Source organism: Yamadazyma tenuis, chromosome 2, assembly GCF_029203305.1.
Source record: "Yamadazyma tenuis chromosome 2, complete sequence".
NCBI lineage: Eukaryota > Fungi > Ascomycota > Pichiomycetes > Serinales > Debaryomycetaceae > Yamadazyma > Yamadazyma tenuis.
In genome coordinates, this window is record NC_089462.1 from 119725 (window position 1) to 136755 (window position 17031).

Consider the following 17031-nt stretch of genomic DNA (forward strand, 5'->3'; position numbering starts at 1 on the left):
ATCCATTAGATCATTTATGAATTAGATACGAAATAAATAATCAACTAAGATGATAATATACATGTAGCGTGAGCAGTTATCCGGACTTTCCCAGCACCAACTTGGTCATGTGGTCTATAGTATTCTTTAACGTGGTCTCCAAGTACCGTTGTTTGGTCTGTAAGCTTTTTTTGCTATCCAAAAACTCTTTTTCGTCATTGGACACCCCTTTCAAATAAGTATTGACATCTGTGGCCACAAATGCCTTTCCTACGCCTTTCCACACCTTCTCATCACTTGCAGTATCACAAACCGCATTCAAGGACTTGGTGGTTTGCTTGATCATATTCAAATTGGTTTCCACTCGGCTCAACTGTAAGTCGCACATGGACAACTCGGCCCTCGACTTGTTGAGCTGGTTGTCCATCTCAAGTAAGAGCTTCTGCAACGCTTCGGGATTCATAGACATGCTAGTTTTTGGTGTGTTCACTCGATCAAAATCAGTGCTCGCAGAAAAATTTCCACTGTCTTCACCAATGCTAAGAATCGGCTTCAACAGTAGTTTACAATCTCGGCTCTTTGTTCGTCGCATAGGTAACTTCCCACCCTTGCATGCCAGCCAAGGAACGGTGAATGGGTTTGCACCCACCGCCAAACCTTTGGGAGTTGACAAAACCCTTGAGAATAATATCATAAGTGACACCAACCGGTTGTCCAAGACAATGACTAAGTTTTGGGACAAGGTCGATACTTCCTACAACGAGGATATCAAAAAGTACGAGATCCAATTGGATGGGAAGACCTTGAAAACCCCCTTGGGATTCCCCTTGGCTTTGCCGGAAGATAAAAAGTACTTTGCCCATTTGATCCAACACGAGTGGAGTAATTTACCCAACTTGAAGATCCAAACCAACTCCATGCCTTTAACTTCGATTGCCGCCAGATCCATCGACTTGCAGGCTGCTCATGAGAAATTCGAAGAAGACCGTGACTTGGCTGCCAAAGTTGGAAGATTAGAGGATGTCAAGCTCAACATGTTGAGGTACTTGGATACCGATACATGTCTTATTTTCACCACTTTGGATGAGTACGAAGGAAAGTTGAGGGCCAAGCAAGATGAGTTGTACCTTCCCTTAATCGAAGAACACGAGGACTTCTTCACCAAATGGGCCTTACAAAGAGGAAACCTTTTACCCTCTCATGATGCTAAAGTCACTTTACAATATTTAGACTGTGAGACCGACGGCTTGCGAGGAAACCGTCAGACCATCACTACGCAGAATGTGGTGTTGGACTGGGTAAACCACTTGTCAACGTTTGAGTTGGTGGCCTTAGAGAAGGCCATCTTGACCTCCAAATCTTTTCTTTGTGGACTCAGTTTATTAAGGTCCAGCGTTTCAAGCCCAGAAAAGCAACAACAGTTGTACCAGGTCAACAAAGACAAGCTTGAAGACCACTACTTCAAGACTATTGACGAAATCATTGAACTTGGAAATCTTGAAACCATTTTCCAAACCAACCTCTGGGGTGAAGTTGAAGATACCCATGATGTCGAAAAGGCCGATTGGTTGAGAAGCTTGACAAGTGCCGCCCTATTGTGTCATTGAGGCAGAAAGTGTAAATATGACCTACATGTATATATCAATAAACAAATATTCATATCTGACAAGGCCGAAATGTCAGGGACTCGCATTTCCATCCCGCGCAATAGAAGAAGAAGTTGTTTACTGACAACGAACTTATTATTTTGTCCCACCTGCAACAGTCCAGCTTAAAGGTACATTCAAGTAGCAGAAGTCCAAAAAGTGGCTACTAAGCGTGAACTTGAATACTCCCCTACCCCCGTTAGCCCTCCTAGAGCTTTTTACAACCATATCTACTCAGGCTTTTATCTTGACGCGTTGACACAAGGGTTCGTCGAAACAGTTCCACAAGCCATGGCAAGTGCAATGGTGATGACCACAAACGGTAATGGACGAGTGAAACAAGAAGAACAAAACGATGTTGTTCATCCCTCACAAGAGTCGGAACAACATAATCCTACCCCCAGTAAATCACAAGACCATCCTACTTGGGAAAACCATAATGAAAATGACAAGCAACAAAGCCACAGTCCTCATAACGAATCAACTAATGAGGTCAAACAAGAAGTAATAGATACCATAGGCACGAAGATGCAGCGAAGAGTGAAAGTATATCTATTGAAGGAAGATAGTTGGTTGGACCATGGGACTGGATTTTGTACTGGTGAAATAGACCGAGACACCCAAAAACCGTACTTTTTGGTACGAAACGAGTTGAATTTGGAGGAAATAATTTTGAAAGCCTTCTTGGAAGGCTCGACCCAGTATCAAAGACAACAAGATACCTTGATTGTTTGGACCGATCCTTCTGGTAAGGATATTGCCTTATCGTTTCAGGAAACTGAGGGCTGCGCAGACTTGTGTGAGTTCATAGTGAAGGTCCAACAAGATAGTCTCAGTCCGGATATTTCCCTATACTACGTGATATCAAGCAACCAGGCGGATGAAAATGGAAATTCTGGAGATATAACTGAACTCATTACCGGTCCCATGGTGTATCCTGATTTACCAACAACCTCGAACTTGGAGGATGTTTTGGATACTTTGAACCAAAGTTCCATGTCCAACTATTCTAAAAGCTGTATGCTGAAATACTTGATTGACAAATCATATTTTATAAAGATACTAGAAGCTTTCAAACAATCAGAGGATGAACACAATTTAATAAACCTTTATTCATTGAGTGAGATTGTCAAGACCTTAATTTTGTACAGTGAAAGTGCAATTCTCCAAGATATGTTATCCACCGAAGAGAACATCTTGGGAGTGATTGGAATATTGGAGTATGATGCCGAATTTCCCAACCAAAAGTCATGTCATCGTCAATTTTTGAAAGAAAAAGCCAACTTCAAAATGGTCATCAATCTCCCGGTCGAAAACGATGAGTTGGGGTTGAACATATTTAAGAAAGACTTCTATTATACGTTTCTAAAAGACGTTATATTGGCTAGGTTCATCGACGATCAGACATATAATTTGTTGAATGCTTTGATTCATCTTAACCAAATTGCATTGCTTGACTTCCTAAGAGATAGTGAAAAGAATAACCATTTCTTAGAGAAATTGTTCGACTTCTATAAAGGCACAGGCGATGAAGTTGACATCACCTTACAAAGAAATGGTGTCAAACTTTTGCATCAGTATGTCTTATTAACTAAAAACTTCGCATCCAACCAAAGAACCATGTTCTTCTCAGAATTGATTCTGCATGGTTTAATCGATATGATCAAGTTCTCATTGAATGATGATGATTCGCCTATCAAGGCCTTGGGTACGGAATTGATAGTCAGTATTATTGAACAGGATGTATCCCTTGTGAACTCAATTAACGACGGTGAATCCATTGATAATTCCGAACCTCCAATGGATTATGCATCCACCATCGAAGCCAAACAGCCTGATCAGAGTAAGGATGAGTCCAATCAAGAAAAAGATATTGGCTTGAAGCTCTCCGATGACATGACTTTAATGACACTCTTGACTCAGTTATTGTTGAATGAGAAGAACTTTGGGCTCAAGACACAGGCATTTGAAGCATTGAAAGTGTTATTAGATCAGAATATCGGCAAGATCGATGAAAATGGGGCTATTCCAGATTATGGAGCATCAAATAGTAGTGGAAGTGATATCAGCACCGAAGACTATTTCAAGGCATTCTATAGTGAGGTTGCACCAATATTGTACAAAAACTTAATTGAGTTGGGTAATACCAAAGAAGTCACTGAAGAGCTCAAACATAAGATCAAGAGTGACGAGTTGTTATACCAGCAGTTATGTGAATTATTCTCCTTCTGCCTTTTAACTCACAATAAAAACTTACACAGACGCTTCTTCCTTGACCAGAACATTCTCCTTGGAATAAGTCGATTGTTCAAGATTAATTGCAAGATGTCATTGAAAATCAGTGCAGTTGGGTGTTTAAGCAACGCTCTTGCATTTAATGACAAATGGTACACACGTTACCTCCTCAAGAGCCTTGTTATTGATGAGTTTTTTGCATTCTTCAAGACCGTCTCCAAAGCCAACAATTTGGCCAATTCCACCTGTCTTTCATTATTGGAGGTGTTTAACGAAATCCCTCTTGGTCGTAATAGACCTGCTATTAGAGCATTGGTGGCCCATATTCATGATAACTTCAAGGACTTCTGCCTTAAAGACCTTGAATACGTTCAAACAGGTCGTAATCTCATCAAGCTACACGAGCAACTAGATTCATCTCATATCTCGATGAATAGTTCCCTTGCCAGTAATATTAATGCTAATGGGGACTTGAATACTGATGGAGATCTTGTAGAAGAGGATGAGGAATACCCCGTGGGGGATGAAGGAGACTACGATGATTTCCACGATTACTACTCCAAAGAAACCTTTTCTCACGAAGAAAGCGAAATTGAAGAAGAGAATGAAGTTCAGAATACAAATGACCAGGAAACAGATTGCCAAGCCCAACACAAGAATCTTTTCGAAGAAATTCAAAAGGAATTCGACACGAAGAAAGAAAAGCGACAAAGAGATAATGATAGTAACGGTGCTGATCCTGAATCAGGAACCCAAGCAAAGAAGAAGAATATTGATACCCAACAACCTAACGAAACGAATAATTTATTCAACGAGCTTAATGATGATGTTCCATAAATGAATGATTATAGATGTGTGATTTACGATTGATACCCAGTCTATGTAACTTATTAATTCTGTATATCCTGATATACAAATGTATAATATAACCCGTTCAGAATTACCCCATCTTTGGCTGTCAATTTTTCCGAGCGCTCGCACAATTTCTGTGGAGTGATCTAGTTATTTCACAAGATCACTTATATACTTGAGCCTTAAGTTACTTACATTTGTGGATTAGATACAAATAGACTTGACGCAATGCCAATTACACGTGAATTCATAGAGAACGGACCTTGGAAGCCGGACCTTTTTAGGGGGAAAGTGGTATTTGTTACTGGAGGTGCTGGAACCATCTGCCGAGGTCAAACAGAAGCAATGGTATTATTAGGAGCAAATGCAGCGATTGTGGGAAGAAACGTCGAAAAAACCGAGAAAGCAGCCAGAGAAATCGAACAGTTGAGATCCGGTGCCAAAGTGGTTGCTTGCAGTGGAACAGATGTAAGGGATGTTCATTCTTTGGCAAAAGCTGTGGAGAAAACTGTCCAGGAATTGGGGAGAATCGACTTTGTTATTGCTGGAGCCGCCGGAAACTTCTTGAGTGATTTCAACCACTTGTCATCCAATGCATTCAAGACTGTGGTATCTATTGACTTATTGGGTTCATATAATACTGCTAAGGCGTGTTTTGAGCAACTCAGAAAGAACAAGGGATCAATTCTTTTTGTAAGTGCAACATTACACTACTACGGAATCCCATTCCAGCTTCATGTGGGAGCTGCTAAGGCTGGTGTCGATGCCTTATCCAATGCGTTGGCGGTGGAGTTGGGACCTTTGGGTATCAGATCTAATTGCATAGCTCCGGGATGGATAGAAGGTACAGAAGGTTTTGATCGACTTATGGGAGGTAATCTCAAGCGGAAGGTTCCTTTACAAAGATACGGTAAGGTCGAAGACATTGCTCAGTCCACCATCTACCTATTTTCTCCTGCTGCTGATTATGTCACAGGAACTATACAGGTGGTCGATGGAGCTGTTTGGCATGTAGGAAGTTTCATTGGTGATGATGTTTATCCTGTTCGTATTATTGCTGCCAATAATGAGCCTATCGGAAAACTATAGTTTTATAAAGATAAATAAATCACAGTAGAAAGGAAGAAACTGTGAAATTTGCAGAAATAAGGTATTATCACATAATTCCAGTATAGTAGCAGCAAAATGAGGTAAAAAATCCCGAAAATATCTACCACCTTCTCGAACACCGAAGAAATATGTCTCCAACACAGTTGCACGAATTCCCCTAATTAACAGCTACTTGTTGAATCTTTTCTCTTTTGCAGCCTTTGGCAATTCTCGCTAGGGCCCCAAAAAAAAAGAATTTGTTCGTGTGCTGAATAGTTTACCGAGCGCGATTCTGGTGTCCTGAATCACTATCTGTACACACAGAATACCAGAACAGGATACTGTTTAATACTGCAATACCGAACTAACCCAAGTTTGTAGACGTGATTAAGATGTCCATAGACCCCGAAACAAGGAGAAAGTTGCTTGTATTGCAAAAGAACGGTGGTAATAAGAAATGTGTTGATTGTAACGCCCCAAATCCCCAATGGGCGTCTCCCAAGTTTGGGATTTTTATTTGCCTTGAATGTGCTGGGATTCATAGAGGTTTAGGAGTCCATATTTCCTTCGTGAGATCTATCACCATGGACCAGTTCAAGTCCGAAGAGGTCTTGAGAATGGAACAAGGTGGTAACGATAACTTGAAAGTATATTTTGAGAACAACGGTCTTGACGTTTCATTACCTGCCAAGTTAAAATATGACAACTACGTGGCCAGTGACTACAAGGAAAAATTGACGTGTTTGGTAGAAGGCAAGGAATTTGTGGCCAAGGATCACACTGGCGAGTCCTTGCCAAATGGAAAGTCTGATCTCGGGTCGTCTAATTTGAGCTCAAACAACAGCTCAACTTCCAACGTTAACCAGGATTCGATTCAATCACGTCGTACAGCCCCCAAACTCTCGGGTGATCAGAAAGTGAAGAACGAAGCGTACTTTGCTGAGCTAGGAAATGCTAATGATTCCAGACCTGACCACTTACCACCATCTCAAGGTGGTAAATATGGTGGGTTTGGTAACACTCCAGCACCATCCTCTAACGGCAACAAAGGTTCGTTTGCAAACTTCACTTTGGACAACCTTCAAACCGACCCATTAGGTACCCTCACCAAGGGATGGGGGTTGTTTTCATCTACGGTTGCCAAATCGGTCACCGAAGTTCACGAATCTGTCATCAGGCCCGGATTGAACCAAATTCAACTGAGTGATATAAGTAGTGAAACCAAGAGGGCCATGGCTCAATTTGGCCAGAAAATGCAAGATACTGGTAAGTTTGGTCAAGAGACTTTCCAGACTTTCACCAAGGAAATTCAAGCCAATGGGTTCAACAAGACGGTTGATTCCAAGTTTGGTAAATTCTTTGAGGGCTTAAACTTATCAGACCAGCAAAAGGGAGAAGTGGAAACTGCATTCGGATATCAGAAGAGCGATACCCCCACCAAATTATCCAGTGCATCTGGAGGTGGTAGAAAGAAAGACGATGACGAACAGTGGGATGACTTCTAGTTTGTACAATTGTGTAACAATAAATCAATAATTCCAACAACAATGTCTATAAGTAGTTTTATTAAACAATACACACCCTAAGAAACACCAATTAAAACAATCTTTATCCAAATACTATATCTTTGCATCGGTAAGATTACTAGCAAGTATATTGGTATTTTTCAATGACAAATAGAACTCGTACTCATCTTTAAACGACTGATAGGCGTGGAAGTATGAGTCTTTGATGTAGAAGAACTTGACAATGCGCCAGCTCAACACCCAATCAACAACCCCCACGTCTCTCAAAATGGAAGATACGACAAAGTAAAGACACCCTAAGAAAGCTCCGAATAGCGTACCAACAAGTACTTGTTGAGGAGTATGGTACTTGAGATAAACTCTGGAAAAGCAAACTCCCATACTAGAGAACGCCAAAGCAGCACATCCCATCATCTTCTGGTGGTTGGTAATGTGGTTGATCTTAAACAATAAAATACATATGAAGTATCCGGCAAAGAACCCCATATGCTGACCATGAGCTGAGGGCATCCCATAGGTCAATGAGCCAGTACCGAAGTCCTTATGGAAATCTGGTCTTGGCTCTCTCAAGATCTTCTTGGTGATTTTATTGACGATCTCGCTGGCAAGGTGACCAGCTACCACAATCACCGGTTCGACTTCTCTCGACAAGAGAAACCAGGACGCATAGAACACCATGGTGTAGATTGGGAACAAGGAGAAGTGAACCATCAACAACCCGAGTGGATCATTTGGATCGTAGACCACGTACGTCAAGTCGAAGGGTACTGGGTTATATTTTTCATACGTAGGCATGATGTGAACAGCTAATCAATGAACGACTGAGCAAGGGAAAGAATATGAGAATTGATTTGGTTTGACCCAAGAAGGAATGGAAATGGGGGATGGGGGATGGGGGATGGGGGATGGGAGGTAAAAATGGGAAAGTGGGAACCAAAAAAGCAAGGGATTTCAATCTTTATATAATCCCAGCAGACAAAGTACTCGACTCGTAAACTTTTCAAAAAACAATAGAAAATTTGGCCAACAACCAGAAAAAAATAATATTCAAGCCAAGGACAGTATCTGGAACATCAACGTTCGTTTTCCAGCGTGTTTGTATGGGAAATCTACGATTGACTTGACGAATTCCTGCAAAATTCCTCTGCTATTGTGAGATTTAACTCGTCTTGGAAACGCGATGTCCCATGCGCATAAAGTTCCATTTTTCACACAATAGCCCAGGTTTGTCAAGTGCCTTGCTCTATTGTTTAATTTATTGTATGTCCGCCTGGTTTTTTAGAAACTTAAATCAAGGGTCTATACTGTATATATACTGTGATTTTAACCTGTCTGGGAACCTTCACGTCCATTAATATTCTACTTTGAGCAATTGAATGTCTTTCAATTATCACATCCGCCTGCCAACTATAAGCGCACAGAAACGCGGGCTAAGGTCTCATCGCCATGAGCATCAATTTGTCACAGGTTTGTATGTTAAGTAAATTTCACCAGGACTTCGCTTAGAGGTCTTGCTGTTAATAGTGATAAGAGATGTGAAATTTGTGGGAATGATTCAAGGATAGGCGAGTATTTTCCTCATGTCCAAGAAGCGTCTGACTGGTTGAAATTCCTATTGTTTCTCATTTGAATAAATCTTCTCACGCGTTTATAACTGCCATTGTCAAGATTTATCCCGTTAGGGTAAATACAAAAACGATATGGGAATTTCAAGTCTGGCTTGCAAGACGTAGGCTCACTTGCAGATATTACGAAGATCATCACCTATATTGTGATGTTATTCAGTGTTTTCAGAATTAATAGCGCACCTTTGGTGTGGGGATGTTGCAACTTGCAATCTCATTCTCGATCTGGCAGATTTCAAACTATAAAAATACCTCCAAGAGGCTTCAATTAGACATCAAATTCAGCAAGGTTTAAATTATTGTATATTAGAAGATGCTAAAAATAAGTAGGAGATATAAAAAGCTGTATAAGGGAAAGAAATAACTGGATTTCGTAAGAGGTTCATGAGAGGCGTGAGAGGTGAGATGAGAGGTGAGATTAGAGGTGATATTGGGAGGAGGTTATTGAAGCTTTCTTTTTTGTTGGTCTCTAGCCCACCTAGCAGTGCTTCTGGTAGTTTCACTGAAGGCAGAGTTGGCCCTGGTCCGTTTAATCATTTCGGTGACCCAGTGTTGTTGGTACACCTGTTTGAAATCTTCTCCTGGATACATGGAAGCAATGTCACCGAGTAAACCAACAAAGGATGCGGCCACCGACTCGATGCTTATCATATCAACATCAAAGGTAATGTCATGTAATAAAGTGAAGATTTCGCCAATAAATGGATACAAAATTTGAGGGTATTCCAGACTTCCCCCAACAATACCAGCATAGCATTCCAACACGGCTTCCCTGACGTTGAAGAGGTATTCCAAGGTTTCTTCGCTATTGTCATCTGCATCCACCAAAGTTGCTATTCTGCAGATTTGGAATACAAATTCCACATACGGTTGGAAGTTACTACCGATGGCAGTAGCTATGTGTCCAAAACAAGACAAGATAGCCGGCTTCAAGTTTCTTCTGACTTGGTTATTGCCTAGATTGGTACCCAAGATATTCATTAATACCTCCAAGTACGGTAACACGGCAGGACCTAAGGAATGGCACAAATCAGCAACAATTCCAACAGCTGTAGCAGCAGTTGGAGACTCAGTATTTTGTAAAGCTTTAGTCAAAAATGGTAGGAAGCTTTCCATATACTTGGAGAAGTTTGGCCCCACGGCAGAAGCAACAGCAGATATGGCAATGAGTATATCTTCTTCAATTAAGGCGTTTGGTTCCAAGGTACCCAATAATTTTAAAAACATCTCCATCAAATTGTCAGACGCTTGCAAAACATCATTATTGAGTCTTCTGATGATGGTGGTCAATAAAGACAAGGTGCTGATTTGCAATTCTTCCAATTCGACTCGGGATTCGGTCGACAATGGTTGTTGTTGTTGACCGATTGTCTGTTCTAGCCTGCCCAAGATTTCTTGTGCAATATTTTGAACTATTGGGATTGTGTCTTGACCACTATTTTGAACAAATACAGATAATGCTTCAAAAGCAGCATCTCTTGAACTGGATTCGTTATCAGTCTTATTGGTCAATTGAATGAGCATCGGTATAAAGTGAGTCACATAAGGAGAAAGAGGAGTGGAGGTGGCATCTGGTCCGTCAGTGCACAATTGCTCCACCAAGTTCATGAATGCCCAGCAGCAGTTGGTAGCAACTCGAGGATGATCTTTCAAACCATTGAGTAAGGCTTCCAAAATACTTGGTAATCCCTGGTCCGCCTCAATAGCAGCAATTGCTATTTCAGCTAGTCTTCCCAAACTCCAGGCAGTAGTTTCTCTCACCTGTAAGTTTTCATCCTTAGTCAACGCCAATATAGATGGTAAAGCATTCATTATAGGAACTTGTAATTGCTCTACATCTGGACCATCCAAAACTGAACCAAAAGCCATCATAGCAGCTTCTCTCTCTCTCCAGTTTTCCGATCCGATATTCGAGTCAACAAAGTTCAAGGTACTTTCAATGATATAGTTACCGGTGTTTTGAGCAAATAATTGCACACAGGCACCAGCAGCCATGGCAACCGACCAATCGTCGTCTTCAGGATCTTCGTTTTGTCTGGTAAGTAAAGTCAATAAGGTTGGATACACCTCGTTCAAGGCAATTAGGGCAAAGTTATAACTGACCAAGTTAAGTCCATCCTCGCCAAACTCACTCTTTTGCATCGAGTAGTCCAACTCCTCTTCACAAACAGAAGACCAGAATTCAATAGCCATACACGCCACTCTTTCATTTGGACTTCTCATTCCTGATACCGTCAACCCATAGAGAGCCTTTTCCATGTACACTTGCATGTATCTGTAGTATAACGACATGATTTTGGCCAAACATCCAAAAGCCGCTTCTTGTAAGTCACTGCTATCAGCTTGGGTGGCTTCACACACCACTTGCATGATATAGTTTCTTTCTCCTTCCTTATCAAAGTTATATTTGATGAATTCCAACGAGTTAACCAAAGCGTTCAAAGCAGTCAATCTGACATCAAGATTCTTCTCTTCAGCCTGGGCTCCCTGCACAATGGCGATCAAGATCCCATTGGCTTGGGCCAACACGTTGGCATCATTTGGATTCAAGGTTTCACAAATATACCCAATGGTTAACAAGGCAACTTTCTTAACATGGGTTTCCTGTTCGATCTTGGTGTTTTCAATGATAAAGGGAATCAAATCTGGCCACTGATTGAGAGGCAACTCGATGTCTGCTATAGCTGCCACCAATTGAGCAGCACTTCTTCCAGCACTTTCATCCTTGGACATCAAGGCCTTTAAAGACGCTTCTTTAATATTGAATTTGGCAGCATCATCCAAAGCACGCCAACGCTCTTGCATGCTTTTCTTTGTGACTAAGTCCTTGGCGGTAAACTCGTTTTTTAAAGCAAGACCCGCCAACATTCTGACCTGGGTTTGAGCTTCCTCGTTTGCTAAAGCATTAACCAACAAGCTAACGTAGTCCACAAAATGGTTGGTGGCAGCATCACGTAACTGGGCCTCCGCATTAGTTCTGAGGGCCGGATCTTGGCTTAAAATAGCGTTTTCTAACACTTGTAAGATGTCCATAACGTGAATGTCAATAATTGGCCGTCGAGCTGATGGATGGTATGGGGGAAATTAATTTCAAAAGGGGAGACTTGAACTGGAAGCAATATCGGTTCCAATGACTCAATCAGAAGCAAAAAGTAATATATATACTATCTCGGTTCAAGAATACACCTGATTAACGACTCTATCGATCGTTTCAAACAGATTAGACGTCAGTTGTAGGGAAACTCTGGAAACAAAATTTTAACGTAAATCAGCGACAAATCAAAAGTCGTGTGCGCGCGCCGCCATAACAAACGGTTTACAATTAGAGTGGTACAAACGTATAATTCCTAAATAGAGCTAACAAAGATTCTATGGTTTAGACACCATAGAGTGTAAGTCAGTAAGGGTTTCTTCCTTTCTGATACTCGAGTGACTTATATTTCCATTCTGTCCGTTCTGGGTAATTGTCTCATCTCCTTCGACAGTCTCGTCTGCGACTCCGTTGGTAGTACTTTGAGCCACCACCGACGCTTCATGAGCTTGTTCTCTTTCCAAAGCTATTTTCTTCATGGCTCTTTCTCTGGCTTTCAACTCAGCCGCCTTCTTCTCCAATAATGCCGCTCTGCTGGCTAATTCTTTGGCACTGGCCATCTCCATCTCTTCTAACTTTTGTTGTCTTTCCAAGATTCTCTCGTGTCTGATCACATAAGGTACAGTTTCACTTATTTGTCTCAATTGATTACGTTGAGGAGCAATGGATAATCTCTTGAACGCAGGATTGGTTGTATTCAAGTTGTTTCTGGATTGGTCCAAGGAAATAGTAGAAGCTGACGATGTGAAGGAGGCATTATCTTTACTCTTCACGGATGGATCCGCATCGTCAAGAAGCATTGACTTGGGTTTTTTAGACGACGACGACGTTATCGAGCTTGAATCATCATTGATAGTAGAACCAGTGGTACTATGGAGGTCAAGAATATGACCGTTGGAAGCACCAGCAGACGATAATTGTGCCAAATTTGACATAGAAGGAATTGTGGTATTCAAGTTCACCTGGTGATCAGTGCTGTCATGGAACTCAGTATCATCATAATCAACATCTTGTCCTCCCCTACCCGTGACCCTTGTCAACCGTTCAGTTCTGTAACTTTCGTACAAAAAGTCGTGAGTCAAGTCTTTCAAGTCTTGTAAGTGGGATCCCAACAACACTGACTTTAAAATCGAAAAGTCACTGTACTTGGGATTGCTTATATCGACAAGCCCCCAGGGGTATTGCCTAGCCTTGATAGTCTGAGTTTGCCCCGTCTTGGTATCTTTGACCTCAAATTCGTCTTCGGATCCTATTATAGCAAATGGTTGGATCTTGGCCAAATACTTACACTCCTGAATCAATTCATAATCTTCTTCCTCATCATATTCGTCTATGAGATTATCGAATTGGAAGATTGGTACGTTGAATCGCTCGATATCGACTTTTACTTGTTTTTTGAAAAATTTCAACTCGTCTTCAGTAAACGAATCAGCCTTGGAAATAACAGGAATAATGTTGACATACTTTGACAACCGCTTCATACAACTTATGTCCAACTCTTTCAAGCCATGGCCGTTGGGCGTGATGAAGTACAACATCACATGGATACGAGTGTCCACAAACCGGGGGTTTCTTCTAATTTTGGTTTCCTCCGCCAACATCAAGTCAAACTGTTGCTTCAAGTAATTTTCAATTTCGGCAAAGCACACTTCATTGTTAAAGTTATCACCGTATCCAGGAGTGTCAACTATCGTCAATTGTAATTTGGTGTTTGCCTCATCCACAATTTCCACCTTGGTTTCGGTCAACGCGATACCTGGCTCTTCGTTGGCAGTTGAAGGGTTGAAATCATTTCTTTGCAAGATAGACGTGTTGGGCAAAGCGACATTTTTGGCCGACGTGAACGAAATGGTTTTGGAGTCGACGACACTGGCGTGATCGCCTTCAAACCGGTGGGCCAAAACCTTTTGGCTCAATAAACTGTTGACAAAGGTGGTCTTTCCAGTGCCCAGTTCTCCCACTACCATAAAGGAGAATTTGACTCCCTTTCGGGCATCTTTCCTGTAATTGATCATAGGGGAGCTAGCCACCATGGATGGCGACTCAAAGTTGTACAGATCATCCATTTTAGTTGATGTGCAGTTAATTGTTTTTGAGGAGACTTGGTGAAATTGAATTTGTTGATGAATCGCTATTTATCGAGCTAGATGGTGAGAAACTGTGCAGGAATACACGCCTAAATTATAGTGCCGTTACAGCGTGTAATGTTTGAATTGAGGAAGGGAGACGAGGATTTAGAGGTGATTTGACAGTACAGATGGGTATATAGGCACCGTTACTAGTGTGCTGTCCATTTTTTTCGGTACACCGGTTTTTTTTGGGGTGGAAAACTCCAATTTCTTGTTTGCATAGCACCAGAACCCCATGAAAAATGCATCATATTGTACTGCTACAAATTTATCGAGTGAGAGTATGAGTTACTCTGCTTTTTCCTAAAATCATTTCTTAGGACACTTTACACTGCTGCCAGCTACTCCAGATTTTCGCATCCTCGCAAATCTAAACCTCAATCTTTCATCACCTGATTGGATCCACTATAAAAACATGTTCCAAACATTGTCGGCCAAAGCGGCCATTCAACTTGACCAGGAATTGATGTCTACAGGGGCATTCTCCATCGACCAATTGATGGAATTGGCAGGTCTTGCAGTGGCCCAAGCAGTATATAAAGAGTATCCTCCAGTGACCATCAACGATAAAGTACTTATACTTGTAGGTCCAGGAAACAACGGAGGCGATGGACTTGTAGCAGCCAGACACCTCAAGCTCTGGAATGGCTACGAGCCGGTGGTATTTTATCCCAAGAAGACTGCCAAACCATTGTATACCAACTTGATGACCCAGTTGAAACACCTCGGAGTGAGTGAAGTTACTGAATTGACAGAAGTCAAGAACCTATTGAGCTCAGGACAAGTCAAGTTGATTATCGATTCACTCTTTGGATTTTCTTTCAAGCCTCCGATCCGGGCCCCCTTTGATGACTTGATAAAGTATTTGTGTGTTAATCATGATAAAATCGCACCCATAGCGTCAGTAGATATCCCTTCTGGGTGGGACGTCAGCGACGGGCCTGTGGGCAAAGACATGGATATAAAACCTTCGATGTTGATCAGCTTGACTGCCCCCAAGCCGTGTGCAGTAATCGCCCATACCCAAGGAGTTACACACTACTTAGGAGGAAGGTTCATCAACGGCCAGATTGCTGCGAAATATCACATCGAGGAGTTGATTGCGAAATACAAGGGCAACGACATGGTTGTGAAGTTATAGTTAGGAATTGTGTATGCTTGTTTATATTACATGTATTTACATAGGGAGCCGGTTGTTATCACCGATATTTTACATGAGCACCTGGGGTAGCAGTAATTATAACCCCAGAACCTTTCTGCCTCGTTCTTGTTTCAAAAACAAAGCGATAGTGCTCTTCATTCTTTCCTCCTTTGAAGCAGGTGATCCTGGAGGCGTCACCGGAAGACTAACAGCTCTCGACTGAGACTGTTTGGGAGGAGGTGTAGGTGGGAGAAGCTTGGGAGAGCCCTGGGGTGTGAATTGACCAGTTGTGGGGGTGATGGGGGTTTGGGGTGGTATAACTTTATTGGCATCCAGAGACTGAACAGAACCAACCACAGGAGCCAAGGTTGACAGGTATGGGTTGGATGTAATTTTTGGTTGTGGAGTAATGGCGTACCTGGAATAGTTGTAAGTGGAAGGAGAGTCCAAGCAGTAGCTATAAGGTCTTTGTCTGACGATATTCTTGATGTCCGACTTGGCTATCTGGACAGTATTGGTCGACACACAGGTAGAAACACTAACATTGGACGTAGACATCATACTTACAGGTCTCTGGTATACCTGGTGTTTAGGTCTCATGAGATCCAAGTTCATGCTCACCGGTCTCCGAAAAGGCAGAGGAAATACTCCAGTAGAACCCGAGCTGGAATCAGCCTTCAGCCACGCAGATTTAATATTGTTGTCATCAAAGCTGACTTTGTTTCTGGACTTCTTGATGTCGAGTGAAATAATTGGGGGGTTTTCAGGACTTGGCAGCTGCTGAGGAATTGACGGAAGTTTTTTCGCAGCCACAGGCACAACTGGAACATCGTCAAACAAGCTGTCGATGATACTATACACATCTTCGTCGAACGGGAGTCCGACATCGGGCTCTTCAATGTAGTTGGTGACGAGTCCAGAGATTTTGGAGTCTTGGGAGTAGATGCTGCTCGAGTCGTCGCCAGCCTCTTCAAGGTCGTCGGAGCTAGAGTCATTTCCATAAGCCTGAACAAGGTCTAAAATCGATTCTGCCGTCTCTATATCGTCTGTGGTATATGTGGTGATGTTGGAAGTTCCCGATTTGTTTGTAGAAAACAAGCTGTCGATGTCATCGTCGTTGTCTACTATATACTTTCTCAAAGGTTGGTTGCTGAAAGGTCTGTGTGGAGGCACAATATACATAGTTTGAGGGCGTGGAGGCGTACTTTGGAACTCCACCAACGGCTCTGAAAGCTGTTCATCTAGCTGCGGCATGGAAAACCGGTTGAAGCTGGTGACACATCGGGATGGTATTATTGGCAAGTCCTTATCTAGAGACTCTGAACTCAACAACGGCATACTGAGGACTCTTTTTTGATTGGGGTCTCGGGTAACAAACCGTTTGAATTTGCCGTTCTTCTTGAAGATGGGAAGGCCGGGAATGTCTTCAAGCTGGTATTTAAAATCGGCTTTATGGGAGTATCCCACATGGGAGAGATCTAGGGAATCTAACGATGCGGGTATAGGGCTGGGAGCATCGCACGACGATAGCCTCTGTTTGTAGCTCATTGGGAGGGAAAACAGTGGGATTTTGAACCTGGGGTGTACAAGTAGTAAAATCCAACAAAGAGGAACCGGTAGCAATTTATGGGAAGATCCTTTCTTCGCTTCATGATCCTGGCTAAGGGATGAAGCTGGCTGGCTTTTGGTTGCGAAAATAGAAAGTGCGGCTCATATTC

General features: G+C 42.1%; 9 protein-coding genes across 9 annotated transcripts; 4 read left to right on the forward strand and 5 right to left on the reverse strand. All coding sequences in view use genetic code 12, as the record gives it.

Moving 5' to 3' along the window:
* Positions 1 to 76: 76 nt before the first annotated feature.
* Positions 77 to 448, reverse strand: PSN45_001314 (uncharacterized protein; the record flags this gene model as incomplete). Its single annotated transcript, XM_006690099.1, has 1 exon — positions 77 to 448. The coding sequence occupies one exon, from the start codon at positions 446 to 448 to the stop codon at positions 77 to 79; it is 372 nt and encodes a 123-aa protein (XP_006690162.1).
* A 67-nt stretch (positions 449 to 515) lies between these two features.
* PSY2 (Platinum sensitivity protein) lies at positions 516 to 4697 on the forward strand (the record flags this gene model as incomplete). The annotated part of the gene is made up of 2 exons (XM_006690043.2): positions 516 to 1576; positions 1757 to 4697. The coding sequence occupies 2 exons, from the start codon at positions 516 to 518 to the stop codon at positions 4695 to 4697; spliced, it is 4002 nt and encodes a 1333-aa protein (XP_006690106.2).
* Positions 4698 to 4940: 243 nt separating this feature from the next.
* Positions 4941 to 5801, forward strand: SPS19_1 (peroxisomal 2 4-dienoyl-CoA reductase sps19; the record flags this gene model as incomplete). The annotated part of the gene is made up of 1 exon (XM_006690444.1): positions 4941 to 5801. One exon carries the CDS (start codon positions 4941 to 4943, stop codon positions 5799 to 5801), a length of 861 nt encoding a protein of 286 aa, XP_006690507.1.
* Positions 5802 to 6193: 392 nt separating this feature from the next.
* GCS1 (Zn finger-containing GTPase- Activating Protein for ARF) lies at positions 6194 to 7306 on the forward strand (the record flags this gene model as incomplete). The annotated part of the gene is made up of 1 exon (XM_066157633.1): positions 6194 to 7306. The coding sequence occupies one exon, from the start codon at positions 6194 to 6196 to the stop codon at positions 7304 to 7306; it is 1113 nt and encodes a 370-aa protein (XP_066013730.1).
* Positions 7307 to 7420: 114 nt separating this feature from the next.
* Positions 7421 to 8122, reverse strand: PSN45_001318 (dolichyldiphosphatase; the record flags this gene model as incomplete). Its single annotated transcript, XM_006690040.1, has 1 exon — positions 7421 to 8122. One exon carries the CDS (start codon positions 8120 to 8122, stop codon positions 7421 to 7423), a length of 702 nt encoding a protein of 233 aa, XP_006690103.1.
* A 1271-nt stretch (positions 8123 to 9393) lies between these two features.
* On the reverse strand, positions 9394 to 11985 carry kap95 (karyopherin Kap95; the record flags this gene model as incomplete). The annotated part of the gene is made up of 1 exon (XM_006690039.2): positions 9394 to 11985. The coding sequence occupies one exon, from the start codon at positions 11983 to 11985 to the stop codon at positions 9394 to 9396; it is 2592 nt and encodes an 863-aa protein (XP_006690102.1).
* Positions 11986 to 12321: 336 nt separating this feature from the next.
* Positions 12322 to 14109, reverse strand: SEP7 (septin; the record flags this gene model as incomplete). The annotated part of the gene is made up of 1 exon (XM_006690038.2): positions 12322 to 14109. The coding sequence occupies one exon, from the start codon at positions 14107 to 14109 to the stop codon at positions 12322 to 12324; it is 1788 nt and encodes a 595-aa protein (XP_006690101.1).
* Positions 14110 to 14587: 478 nt separating this feature from the next.
* On the forward strand, positions 14588 to 15313 carry PSN45_001321 (pyridoxine (pyridoxamine) 5'-phosphate oxidase; the record flags this gene model as incomplete). The annotated part of the gene is made up of 1 exon (XM_006690037.1): positions 14588 to 15313. One exon carries the CDS (start codon positions 14588 to 14590, stop codon positions 15311 to 15313), a length of 726 nt encoding a protein of 241 aa, XP_006690100.1.
* A 96-nt stretch (positions 15314 to 15409) lies between these two features.
* On the reverse strand, positions 15410 to 16861 carry PSN45_001322 (uncharacterized protein; the record flags this gene model as incomplete). The annotated part of the gene is made up of 1 exon (XM_006690036.1): positions 15410 to 16861. One exon carries the CDS (start codon positions 16859 to 16861, stop codon positions 15410 to 15412), a length of 1452 nt encoding a protein of 483 aa, XP_006690099.1.
* Between the last annotated feature and the right edge of the window lie 170 nt (positions 16862 to 17031).